The sequence below is a fragment of the Chrysochloris asiatica genome, unplaced genomic scaffold, assembly GCF_000296735.1.
Source record: "Chrysochloris asiatica unplaced genomic scaffold, ChrAsi1.0 scaffold00036, whole genome shotgun sequence".
Lineage (NCBI taxonomy): Eukaryota > Metazoa > Chordata > Mammalia > Afrosoricida > Chrysochloridae > Chrysochloris > Chrysochloris asiatica.
This window is the reverse complement of record NW_006408554.1, coordinates 15,349,792-15,363,232: the sequence shown is the minus strand read 5'-3', so window position 1 is coordinate 15,363,232 and position 13,441 is coordinate 15,349,792. Positions and strand designations below refer to the sequence as shown.

Below are 13,441 nucleotides of genomic sequence, written 5' to 3'. Positions count from 1 at the left end.
AGAGTCCTCAGCTGTTCCCTCTCTCCATGTCCTCATCTCTGCCTCCACCTCTGGTGCTGCTGCTTCTCTGGATTAGGTCCCGCATTCCACTTGTGCTCTTCTCCCTTGATGGTCTTAGAGTCCTCTGCTCCTGGGCTGTAAGATTAACCACTCTCCCCTTTTTTGTTACAAAACTTCTACCTTTGCAGTTGTGACAGTCACAATTAATCATGATAACAGTTATTATTGAATACGAATTTTATCCCCATCTCCTTTCACCAGACCCATCTAGACAAGATAAAAAGTATTCAGTGGGGATCCTACCCCCAACCCTCCCGCACACTCTAAAACTAAACTCTCTACAATTCATGTTTAGTGCAAGAAAAAGGCTGACTGTCTTTTCAATGACTTAAAAAAATTGCACATGCGGCAAGGGAAGGTGATTATGAAAAATAGTTTGTTGCCAGTATGGGTTTGCTCCTTCTGTATTTCAACTCAAGACTTGAAGTTTTTTTCTTCAGTTTTTTAATCTTGAGAAATGCCAAACATATTCTTCCATTTTGGTTTTCTAATTCCAAGTCTACACATTTAATTATAATACTTTTGTCTTCTCAAACTGCCCTTTGAAATCTTCTGTTCAGTTCTTTTACTTCATCAATTCTCCTATTCACTTTAGCTGAGTCTACATTCAAGAATAAGTTTCAGAGTCTCTTTTTAAATTCATTTTGGTCTTTTTGCTGTTTTTATTGACCTTTTTTTTTTCTTCATGTATGATGTCCTTGATATTATCCCCAAATTCATTATGTTTCAATTCTTCAAATCCATTGTGGTGCTGCGGATTAATGAACTGGACTGAAAGGTCAGTTTGAACAGCAAGGTTGGCAGTTCAGACTCACCAGTCACTCCTCAGAAACCCTATACAAGGTCACTGTGAGTCTGAATCAACTCTATGGCACTTAACAATAACAGCAACATTCTTTCAATAGTCTCTAAGGTGAGTCTTCAAGGTCATTCTTTGGCTCAGGTGGACTCGTTTTAATTCTCTTCAGCCTCAGCTTGAACTTGGATAGAAGTGAACCAGCCCCTAGCCTTATTTTGACTGATATTGGGTTTCTTCATAGTCTCTTTCCACAGATGTAGTCTATTTGATTCCTGTGTATTCCATTTGGTTAAATCTATGTGTATAATCACCATTTATGTTATTTACAATGAATAATTCACTAGTCTTGAAAAATTCTATCATGTGATCTCCAGCATCATTTTTATCACCAAGGTTGCATTTTCTAACTGCTGATCCTTCTCCTTTGTTTCCAACTTTCACATTCCAATCACTCACAGAGTCACTGTACCAAAAAGAATTGGTCTATGTTCAACCATTTAAGGAGGTAGTATATGATCAAGAGCTGATAGTACTGAAGGAAGAAGTCTAAGCTGCACTGAAGGCATAGGTGAAAACAAGGTCCTAGGAATTGATGGAATACCAATTGAAATGTTTCAAAAACACAATGCTGGAGGTGGTCATTGTTGTTGTTGTTGTTGTTAAGTGCCATCGAGTCGGGTCCGACCCATAGCGACCCTATACAGGGTTTCCGAGGGTGTAAATCTTTATGGGAGTAGAAAGCCTCATCTTTCTCCCGCAGAGCGGCTGGTAGTTTTGAACCGCTGACCTTAAGGTTCGCAGCCTGATTCGTAACCACTACGCTACCAGAGCTCCTTGGAGGTGGTCATTAGTCTACGCCAAATTAGTCTGGGTCCAAATGATGTGCTCTCTTTCTAGCTCTTCTTTCTAGGTCATATCAAAGTCTCTTATCTCTCCTTTCATCTTTTCCAAGATAAAAGGTGTGATTCAATCAAGAACGTGACTTGTAAGGCTGAGGCTTAAGACAGTCTCATTAACATACTTGCTGTTGTTGTAGTGACCTTGCATAGGATTTCCAAGGAGTGGCTGGGAAGTTTGAACTGCCAGACCTTGCTGTCCAGTCCTTTATCCCACAGCGCCACACCAGGACTCCTATTAATATAGAGAGGTTAGGGTTCACAGCACATCACAAAATATAAAGACAACCACTCAATACTGGGAATCATGGGCTATCCAAGTTCACACATATTTTGGGAGAAAAACAATTCAATCCATAACAATTGGATATCATCTCAAAGTTTTATTTGTAAGGAAGGAAGGTTTACAAAAATGCTCAATCACAGTTCAAAACTCTTTTAATTCACAAAAGACTTATGTGTCCATGGTTTTATTATGTTTATTAAATTCTTGGGGAAAGTATTTAGCTGCAGCCTATGTTTCAGGTTCAAAAAAAAACATGCTAGAACATTATGTGATGAGAACACCATTCGATAAAGAGACCAAAGTCAAACCCTCTACTATCAAGTGAACTCTGAATCATAGAGACTCTGTAAAGCTTTTTGGGAGCACACAGCCTCACCTTTCTCCTGCTGAGTAGCTGATGGGCTTGAACCCATGGTGTTGCAGTTAGCAGCCCAAAGATTATCCCCAAACACTTCTAAAGCTCCTTAGATAAAGTGAAGGACTATTGAGAAAAATGGGGCTACGATTACTTACTAATGTTGGTTAACACATTGCAATGAGGAACTAAGACAATTAATGTTTCAAATCATCAGCATTTCACATTAACCTCCTTTCTATCATATATAGAAAGAATTGTACACAAAAAGGTATGTGAACCAACAATAATTCAATTTACTGAAAATATGCATACTTGAAAGATAAATGCTTTATTGATTAAAATATCTGATTTTTTTTTTACCACTTGGTTTTCCATAAAAGAGTCAACTCATTCTTGAGCACACTGAAGCTGTCAGATGAATCAACTGGAAGAGATCTATATTTGTGCCCATTCCAAAGAAAGGTGATTCAACAGAATGTGGAATTACTGAACAATCTCATTAATATTACACACAAGTAAAATTTTGCTGAACATAATTGAAAAATAGTTTCAGTGGTACATCAACTGGGATCTGCCAGAAATTCAAGCCAGATTCAGAAGAGGATGTTGAATGAGGGATATCATTGCTGATATTAGGTGGATCGTCGCTAAAAGTAGAGAATACCAGAAAGATGCTTGTGTTTTATAGACTATGAAATGGCACTCGACTGTGTGGAACATAACAAACTATGGATACCACTGTGAAGACTGCGAATTCCAGGACATGTAATTGTGCTTATGTGGAGCTTGGACATAGACCAAAGGACAGTTGTTTGAACAGAACAAGTGGATATTGCCTGGTTTTAAATTTAAAAAGGTGTGTCAGGGTTGTATCCTTTCACCACACCTACTCAATTTGTATGCTGAGCAAATAATCTGAGAAGCTGGACTACATGAAGAACTTGGTATCAAGATTAGAGGAAGACTCATTAACAACCTGTAATCTGTAGATGATACAACCTTGCTTTCTGAATTATGAAGAGGACTTGAAGACCTCACTGATAAGACCAAAGACTTCGATATGGATTGCACATCAACACAAAGAAAACAAAAATCCTCAAAACTGGACCAATAAGCAAAACTACAATAAATGCAGAGAAGATTGAAGTGGTTAATAATTTTACTTTACTTGGATTCACAATCAATATCAATGGAAGCAGCAATCAAGAAATCAAATGACCTATTGCATTGGGGAAATCTGCTGCAAAAGATACCTCTGAAGTGTTGGAAAGCAAGGAGGCTATTTTGAAAACTTAGGTGCACCTGGTCGAAGCCATGGATTTTCAATCACCTCATACGCATGTGACAGCTAGACAATGAATAAAGACTACCAAAGAAGAATTGATGCCTATGAATTTTGGTGTTGGTGAAGAGTATTAAATATATCGAGGACTGCCCAAAGGGAAAAAAAATCTGTATTGGAAGAAGTACAGCTAAAATGCTCCTTAGAAGTCAGGATGGAGAGCATTCATCTAATGTACTTTGGATATACTATCAAGAGGAACCAGTTCCTGGAGAAGAACATCATCCTTCACAAAACAAAGAATCAATCACCAAAAATATAAAGACTCAGAATGAGTTGGACTGACATAGTAGCTGCAAGAATAGTTTCAAACAGAGGAACAATTGTAAAGATGGGGCAGGATCGGGCAGTGTTTTGTTCTCTTGTACATAGGGTTGATATGAGATGGAACCAACTTTATGGCACCTAAAAATAACAACATGAGTTAATTCAATCATTTCAAAATGAAGGCAAATTTAGATGACATTAAAGTGTAAATACAAGTTGTCTGTAAATCGAATGTTCATAACCCAGTGATGGTCTGCCATGAAAATGACTGATTGCTGACTGCTTAATAACAGAAAAGTGTAAAGAACACACAATAACTTCAAAATGTTGGGAGGAAATAACTGTCCACCTATACTTGTACACCCAGCAAAGCTATCTTTCCAGAACAAGGGCAAAAATAAAGATGTCTTTAACCAAGGAAAAAAACCAAAGTTTACACCAGCAGATTTTCACCAAACAAACTTTTAGAGGGTGTAATTCAGGACTCCTGGTGTGGCACTGTAGGATCAGCACTGGACTGTGAACTGCAAGGTTGGCAGTTCAAATCCACCAGCTGTTCCTCAGAAACCCTATACAGGGTTGCTATGAGTTGGAATTGACTCGACAACACTTCACAACAATAAAAATTTAGGAAGGACAAAGGAAATGCTATAAAATCTTACTATGTATGGTAAGTACTATATAACATTATAAAAATGAATTTATTTTAAAAATTAGCAAATGTCTACATTATTAAAAATTCCAATGAACATATGTGAATTAACGTGGCATTATTATATACGATTCTATCATTGCCTTGACTACTTGTATCTCAGTCATCATTTCTGTCAGATGTCAACCAGTCACTTAATAATCTGGTATTAGAAATCTGAGTCATTGGCAGGAAACGCCATTGTGCCATTTCAAATAAAACTGTTCAATTAAAATAATACAAATAAACTACAAGTCCAAACACTGATGTAACCACATACACAAAATATTTCGTTTTTCAGTTTATATGAAAGAAAGCATAAGGATAGGGTTCATTGCAATATTGACATAAAATCCTTATACTAAAATCAAAATGTGACAATCAATGCTATATTTCAACATTTACTTATATAATAAACCTAGTATAATGTCTAGGTCCACTGCTGAGTATATAATAGGTTTTGTGTTTTCTTAAATATTAAATCTTATCAGTCACTAACTTGAACATGGGAGTCTTATATAACAAGAATTTTGTTTTCTGTGGAGGTATATAGTATACAAAGTAATAAAAATTATTTATGGATGATTAAGTATTGAAGTGAAGTTGAGCATTTAATCTACTGCAAAACTCATTTAATGCAACTATATCCTGGCAATATAGACATTGTTGGTGTTACACATGAAGAAAACACTTTCATCCAATGCATCTCACAGAAATAAACTATCCTTTTTCTCTGAGAATTTGGAATTTTTTAGACTGAGTCCATTTCTTGCACAAATCTCCAGTAATACATAAACTGTATTTTCACATATTATAGAAGAATTTGAGTAACTTTACAAATCTCACAGTATCAAAGATACTGCTGTGGAAGTATATTTATTATGACAGGTGAAAATATGAAAGTAGAAACTAAAAAGGGCTATTTTAACCTTGTCAGTAAGCTGATTTTGATGTCTCCTTTCATTGCATCCTCCTTTTGTAAGAGGCTTTGTGACCAAGTATAAACTGCATTGATCTTACAAGAAATGGAAATGGCACTTTTAAAACCAACCAACCAACCAAAAAACAATTACATTTGTAGAAATTAAGGGGAAAAAATAAGTTGAAGACATTTGGGTTAGTGCACTTTCAGCTCCATGATTTTACCTTGTACTTAAAGAAAACATCTGATCTTGGATACGAAATACCCAACAATAGGCGACCGTTGCTCTGTTTTACAGGCTTAGCATCAATTATTTCTAAATCCAAGCAAGTTACAAGTACAACCAACAACTGCTTCACTTGAGAAACTGCAAAATATCGTCCTGGACATTTGGAAGATCCCAATCCAAATGGTACTATGTAATGATTCAGCTTTCTTCCTCTTTTGAAAAAGGTGGTTTTCTTCTTACCGTTTTCTACAAACCGATCATATCTAAACTCCTATAGAGAAGAAGAGAGTGTTAGCATGTTAAAATGTGCACCAAAACAGTTTGAAGTCAGTTCCACAAAGTTGTTAGCTCCCTCTCCCTTGTTTTCAAAAGGCTCAATTTTACCTGACAGAAACCAGAGCTATAGGATAAACATTGGCCTGCTCACCACAAGGTTGACTTGATGACATTTAACATCAACAAAAACACGAGACTAGATTTCCTAGGGTAATTTGGCCCACCATTTAAATTATGCCTTGCCTTCAAAGGATTATGATTCAACCCTCACTTGAATTTCTAAGAGAATTGTTGTTGTTAAGTGCCATCAAGTCGGTTCCAATTCACAGCAACTCTGTGAAGGGTTTCTGAGTGGCAGGTGGGTTTGAACTAGTAACCTTGTGGTCAGCAGTCTGGTGCTTATCCCACAGCACCACACCAGGGAAATGGGTGCCTTATTCAGCACATGTTGAATTAAACCATTGATGAAATTAATGCACATGTTATGTATGAAAAGGACCGAGTATGTCCTGTACCTGGGGTTCGTTAGCATTAGACCTGATCAGCACACAACTCTATTATGAACTACATGCAGGCAAATGCAAAGAAGTAGATTAGAATCAAAGCACTTCAGGTTAGGGTGAAAACCCTGCCCTATATGGATAGAGTTGGAGTCCTGGTGTGGTGCTGTAGGATAAGCATTGGACTGCAAACCACAGGTTGGCAGTTCAAACCCACCAGCTGCTCCTTGGAAACACTATATACAGTCACTATGAATCAGAACCGACTCAATGGCACTTAACAACAACAACATATGGCTAGTTTCCAGAGTCCATTTCATCCTGGTGTGGCATTGTAGGATAAGCACTAGACTGCAAGTTTGGTTTGAACTGCAAGGTCAGCAGATAAAACCCACCAGTCCCTTCTGAGAAACCCCATAAAGAGTCGCTATGAGTTGGAATCCACTCAGTGGAACTTGACAACAACAGCAACAATTTTCTCGGGCAGTGTCAGTGATGTTAAAATCAGCAAAGCATGTAATAAGTACGCTAAGCAAATTACACTTTGAATAATTTTAAGCGACCTTTCATTTGGAAGTTGATATAATCATAGAAGCAAAATGTATCAGCATTTTTAAAGCTCTACGTCCAGATAACTAATTTTTGAGTTCTTTAGAACAGAAGTCTATTTGATCACAGATGTTCTGGACTCCACCTAAAAAGGATCTAACTAATGCTCAACTTAAAACACTCATTTATCCATGTAGCAGGGAAGTCCCTGGGTTGCACAGGGACTTCAGATCCTGAAGATAGGCCTGATGATCTGCTTCTGAAAGATCACTACCTTGAAAACTCTGGAGAGCAGTGCTACTCTGGCCACATGGGATTGCCAGGAATCCGACGCAACTTGAGAGCAAAGACATACCAGTAGCAATGAACAAGGACATCTTTTGATGCCGTATATTTTGTTACTCTCTTCTGCCAACCCTTTCCAGGACTGAGGCCATGCCTACTTGCCAGATATCAGTACCACTTCTTCCACAACTCCCTTTGCAGTGTGAGACAGAGCATGCTTTGCAACACTGTCCTGCCTCGTCAAATCAGTTTAAGTAAACTTTGCTTTGAAATGAGTTGTTAAAACAAAGTTCAAACCAGAAAATACAAAGAAGAATATCCTGATACCATAATTAATTAGGAACAATCATGGATTTCACGTTCCTTGTGAAAACCTATGAGCCCTTGCTCTCTAAAATGTCATAGCAATAAACATGTAAGGTTTGAGTATTCTCATTCCTGTGACCTTCTGTTTGCATTAACATTCAATTCTCCTAAATTTCTAGTCAATTAGTTATGCCACTTTTGTGGTTTCTACCCATCTTCTCCCTATCTTTTTAAAATAAACATCTTAGAAATACCTGTTTAACTTTATTATATGAAACAAGAAGGGGAAAGATCAATTTCTTTTGCTCTGTGACCACCAACTAGTTCAAAGGGCACAAGGCCATGAATACATTTTTTTTTAAGTCATCCTAAATGAAAAATCACTAGACACATTGTTCTAACATATTTTTTAAAATGTTTTATTGTGAATTATATGATAGTTTACATGAGAGAACTTTAGTTTTACATTCATTCCATCGTGTATCATTTCATTGCCATGGTTCCAATCCCCTCCATGCATCATCAACCGACCAAAAGGTATACCCTACAAACCCACTCCCTACTCTCCCCCCCTCTCCCCCCAGTCTTCAGCATACAGTCCCTCTCCCTCTCTGGATCCAAAGTCCCCAGCCGCTTCATCACTCCACATCATCGTCTCTGTCTCTATCTCAGGCATCTCTGCTTCTCTGGGTAGGGTCCCACTCTCGGCTCTTCTCCATTGATGGTCCCAGAGACCTCCGCTCCTAGACTGGAGAATTAATCACTCCCTTCCTTGCTACAAAATGTCTACCTTTGCATTTCCAACCCTCATAATCAGTCCTGATAACAATTATTCACTAAAGTATCACAAGTGACCCATCTGTATTTCATTTCATCAGCTCCGCCTAGACAGATTGGATAGTACTCACTGGAGATTCTGCCTTCCTCCATGCCCCCTAGCTCTAGGTTCCTTTTTGAAAGCTTGTAAGCCAGTCACTTCTTGCCTTTGTAGTCCCCCCTCGCCCCCAATTAGGGTATCCAATGTCCAAGTTGTCCATCTCTGTCTACTCTGTGTGTGGAGGGGGTGGGAATGTTTCTTGCTATAAGAATTTGTTCCTTCTTTTGAGTCACTGCATCTGTAGGTGTAGGTCAAGTTCATCAAATTGTATCAGATCACTCTTTTTTTTCTCTTCTTTCTTCTCCTGGTTGAGCTCTGATCATCCATTCATCCGGTCCAGGTCATGTGGGTACCATCTGCAAGTGTGGGCGCTCTTGTGCACATACCCTCTCTTCCCATCAGCCGGTAGTTCCACTCTCCACTCGAGTCCTCCGTGGCCATGCCACTGACTCTTGGCCCAAGAGTCCCCAGGTCTCCTCACACTGCTTGCCAACCAGGTCCCCGTCTGGGTCCACAGAAGCCCACTGAACATTGTAGGGCTTAGCTTGCCGTTTCATTGCTGCTTTTATCCCACTTCCCCCTATCGGTGATGCATGTGGTCACCAATCAGAGTGTGTATTTCTGTTGAGACTTAGTCTTGGAAGGGGGTTTGCATTGAGGGGACCCGACCACTTGCCTTAATGTTTCCTGGGGAAGCAAGTTGTTTGTTCTTGTAGTAACAGTCTATCTGCCTCTATTGTTTTGTATTTTTCCTGTAGGTCTTTTCGTGAATACATTTTTTAATTAAAATTTATTTTTAGTTTGTTTCATTACCAAGATGTGGACAATCTGAGCCATAACAAAGTTGGGGAGCAGGGGAGCAACAGAAAATAAGCACTAGACTGGGAACTATAAGTTCAGCAGTTCCAGCACACCAGATGTTCTGTGGGAGAAAGATGAGGCTTTCTGCTCCTGCAAAGATCTAGAGTCTCAGAAATCCTTTACAGGGTTGCTCCGAGTTGAAACCAACTGATGACACTGAACAATAATATAGCAGTTGCTAGGGGCATAGTGGCTCTCTAGGATAACCACTGGACTGTGAACCTCAAGGTCACCAGTTTGAGCACACCAGCAACTTCATGGGAGAAAGATGAGGATTTCTGTTTCAGCAAAGATTTACATACCAGTGGTCATGAATCGGGCTGCTAACTTCAAGGTCAGCAGTTCGAAACTGCCAGCTGTTCTGCGGGAGAAAGATGAGACTTTCTGCTCCCGTAACAATTTACAGCCTTGGAAACCCTGTGCAGGGTCACTATCAGTCGGAACTAACTCCACGGTACTTAACAACAACAACAACAACAGGGTCACTCTGAGTCGGAACCAACTCACCTGGCACTTAACATCAATAAGTGGTAGTTGCTAGGAATATAGACAGGTTTTAGCCCCAAAGGGAAACGGCAGAAGTCTCACTCCTGAGATTTTAGGGTCACAGTGACACAGAACAAAGGGTCAGGAAGCTCAAAATACACACATTTGGAACAAGTGTAATATAGGCTTCTCCATGCATTAGCCCTGGTGGCATAGTGGGTTATGTGTTGGGCTATTAACCCCAGGGTCAGCAGTTCGAATCCACAGATGAGGCTTTCTCTCCTGTAAATATTTTTTGTTGCTGCTGTTAAGTGCTCTCAAGTTGGTTCTGACTCACAGCAACCCTATATAGGGTTTCCAAGGATCAGTTGGTGGGTTTGAACTACCAGCCATGTGGTTCTCAGTCCAGTGCTAACCCTATAGTGCCATGCCAGGAGTCCTCTGTAAAGATTTACAGTCTTGGAAATCCTATACATGGTTGCTATGAGTAGGAACTGACTGGACAGCACCCATCAACAACAACAACCATACTACTTGAACTCTTTTTGCAGTAGAGATCATAAGTTTGGCACTTCACAACTGAAGAGGATCAATTAAATGAAATTTTAACAATGTGAGAATATGAGAGAAGATCTAAGGCAATGAAATTTCCTATTGTGTCCTGGTATCAACTACAAGGTTGGGTTGAACAGAAAGGTTGGCAGTTCAAACTCAGCAACCCTGTTTACAGGGACACTATGAGTCAGAACTGACTTGATAGCACTTAACAACAACAACGCCGTGCTTCCAGTGATTGTCAGGGTTAGCTCCCCAACATAGTTTCTCTGCATAAGGTTTATCTATACATAAATCATGTTAATCACATTTTCCTTGCCAGTGACTAGTCTAGGATAGGTTGCCTATGAGCCAGCTTAACGTGGGTGAAAGTCTGTAGGAAAATCTAGGTATAGTTCCCTTTTTGTTAAGACAGAAGTGTACAAAGAAATGATCCATTACTCTTCTTTCTCTGGATCTAGTCATGTGGGAAACCTTTTTTATATCTGTATTTTCAAAGCTCCCAATATAGCACTATGTCCATAACAAATGTTCTACTATGTTTGTTGAATAACTAAATGAGAATATATTTCCAAAGCAATCTTTAAGCTTTTGAAGAAAACAGAGATACTGAACGAGTACATAAACATGTAGTGAGCATGTTATTAATGAATATACAATGTTTACAAATAATAGGAGCTCTGGTAGCGTACTGGTTATGAATCGGGCTGCGAAACTCAAGGTCAGCAGTTTGAAACTACCAGCTGTTCCATGGTAGAAAGATGAGCTTTTCTGCTCCTGTAAAGATTTACAGCCTCTGAAACCCTGTACAGGGTCACTATGAGTCAGAACCGATTCCACAGCACATGACCACCACCACCACAAATAATGGAAAATGGTATAATATTAAAGCATTACAAATCTCATTTGGAAAGATGATACAAATTTCTAGATAGACGAGAATGTTTGCTATAAGGGACTAAATAAGATTGCATAATACTCTAATTTGTGTTCTTCAAATGTGATGCTAAATTCAGTTGAACATGTTTTTCTAGCACCTCCTCTAGTAGGCGTTACATGTTGGGCTTCTAACTGCAAGGTCAGCAGCGCGAATCTACCAGTCACTGCTCCTTGGGAGAAAGATGAAACTTTCTGTTCCCATAAAAATTTACAGCCTGGGAAACCCTACATAGGGTTATTATGAGTCAGAATTGATTTGATGGCACATCACCACCACCACCACCACCTATATAGGAGGTGTCTTGGTGTGGCACTATATAATAAGCTCTGGTAGCGTAGTGGTTACGAGTTGGGCTGCTAACCTCTAGGTCTGCAGTTTGAAACTACCAGCTGTCCTGTGGGAGAAAGATGAAACTTTCTACTTCCAGAAAGAGTTACAGCCTTGGCAACCCTACACAGACTTGCTATGAGTCAGAACCAATGCCACAGCACAGAACCACAACCACCACCACCACCATATATGCATGTTGTTGTTGTTAAGCACCATTGAGTCATTTCTGACTTTGTATAGGGTTTCCAAGATGCGGCTAGTGAGTTTGAACCACTGACTTTGTGGTTCAAACCAACCTTGCGATTCAGTGCTTATCTTACAACACCACACCACGATTCCACTCTTCCTTCCTTATCTATTCAACCTGTGTCTCTGACCCTGTATCTACCCACAGAACATTTACCACTATTTACCTCTATCCCCTTTAGCTCTTGCATACCTCTCTGTGCTTTCACCCCTCTTGATAATTCTTCTGCCAACTTCACTCTTCTTGTATCTCGGCCTTTCCTTCACCCAAGTTAACATGTGTCTAACCTTTAGCCAGTGAATTACTCTCTCTTCCTTCCCATCCCTGGTAACCATCAAAGAGTGTTTCTTTGAGTTTGAAAACCTTTTCTTGTTCTTACAATTGTTGGTTATGTGCTGTGGTGTTGGTTCCAACGCACAGTGACCCTGTACAGGGTTTCCGAGACTGTAAATCTTTACGGGAGTAGAAAGTCTAATCTTTCTCCTGTGGAACAGCTGGTAGTTTTGAACTGCTAACCTTGCAGTTCACAGCCTGATTCCTAACCACTACACTACCAGAGCTCCTAGAGTTCTTACAATAGATGGTACTTAATAACAACAACTGCAATTTTTTACTCCTTATTTATTTTCATTTTATGATTATCCTGCTAGTCATTAAGCTTAATATTCATATCTGTCATAGTAATAAAATCAATAGTAAAGTTATCAAATCCTCACTAATGTTTACCAAACTGCCACTAGTTTATGGCACTGTTCATTAGGTTTCCCATCCCTGCTCTGACCTAAGAATGGAAAAGACGTTGATTTAGACTTTTTTAAATTAAAAACTCAAAGATAAAAAGTGAAGGGTGCCAATTTCCCCCCCCCCCCCCCCCCCACCGCTTTGGATTACTACATAGCAATGCTCCAACTTTCCATAATTAATCAATTAAAGTTAACAGTAATCAAAAGGATTTATATTATACTCAGTTGCTGAAAGAATAAACTTTTAATATGAATACTGATTCAGCATCATAAGTGTGTCTCTAACTTGAACAAATGAAGATTCTCTGTTATTTTCTAGATCTAACATTACCCAATTATGTCTGACTAATATGGCATTGTAGGATAAGCACCGGAGGTTTAAACCTGCCAGTCAGTCCTCAGAAACACTATATAGGTTTGCCATGAGTCAGAACTGACTCAAAAGCAATTTCTGGTACAAGACATATGATATAGTTCTAAACCACTTTTATGTAATGTGCTAAGATTTTATGTCATCATTCATTCAATAAACCCTGAGCATCTACTGCTGCCTGGCAAACAGATTTATTATTTTGTGCTTAATGATTTACAGTGTAATTAACAAAACCTATAGATGTTCATATAAGGAGCTCTGGT

The 13,441-nt window shown here is 39.1% G+C and overlaps 1 protein-coding gene across 1 annotated transcript in view; it reads right to left on the bottom strand.

The window, feature by feature from the left end:
* Positions 1 to 5,827: 5,827 nt before the first annotated feature.
* LOC102836541 (25-hydroxycholesterol 7-alpha-hydroxylase-like) overlaps positions 5,828 to 13,441 on the bottom strand; it is a 53,578-nt gene continuing 45,964 nt past the window's right edge. Inside the window, exon 6 of the mRNA XM_006860080.1 lies at positions 5,828 to 6,121. Coding sequence (XP_006860142.1) covers positions 5,828 to 6,121 — 294 coding nt within the window. The remainder of the gene's footprint in view (positions 6,122 to 13,441) is intronic.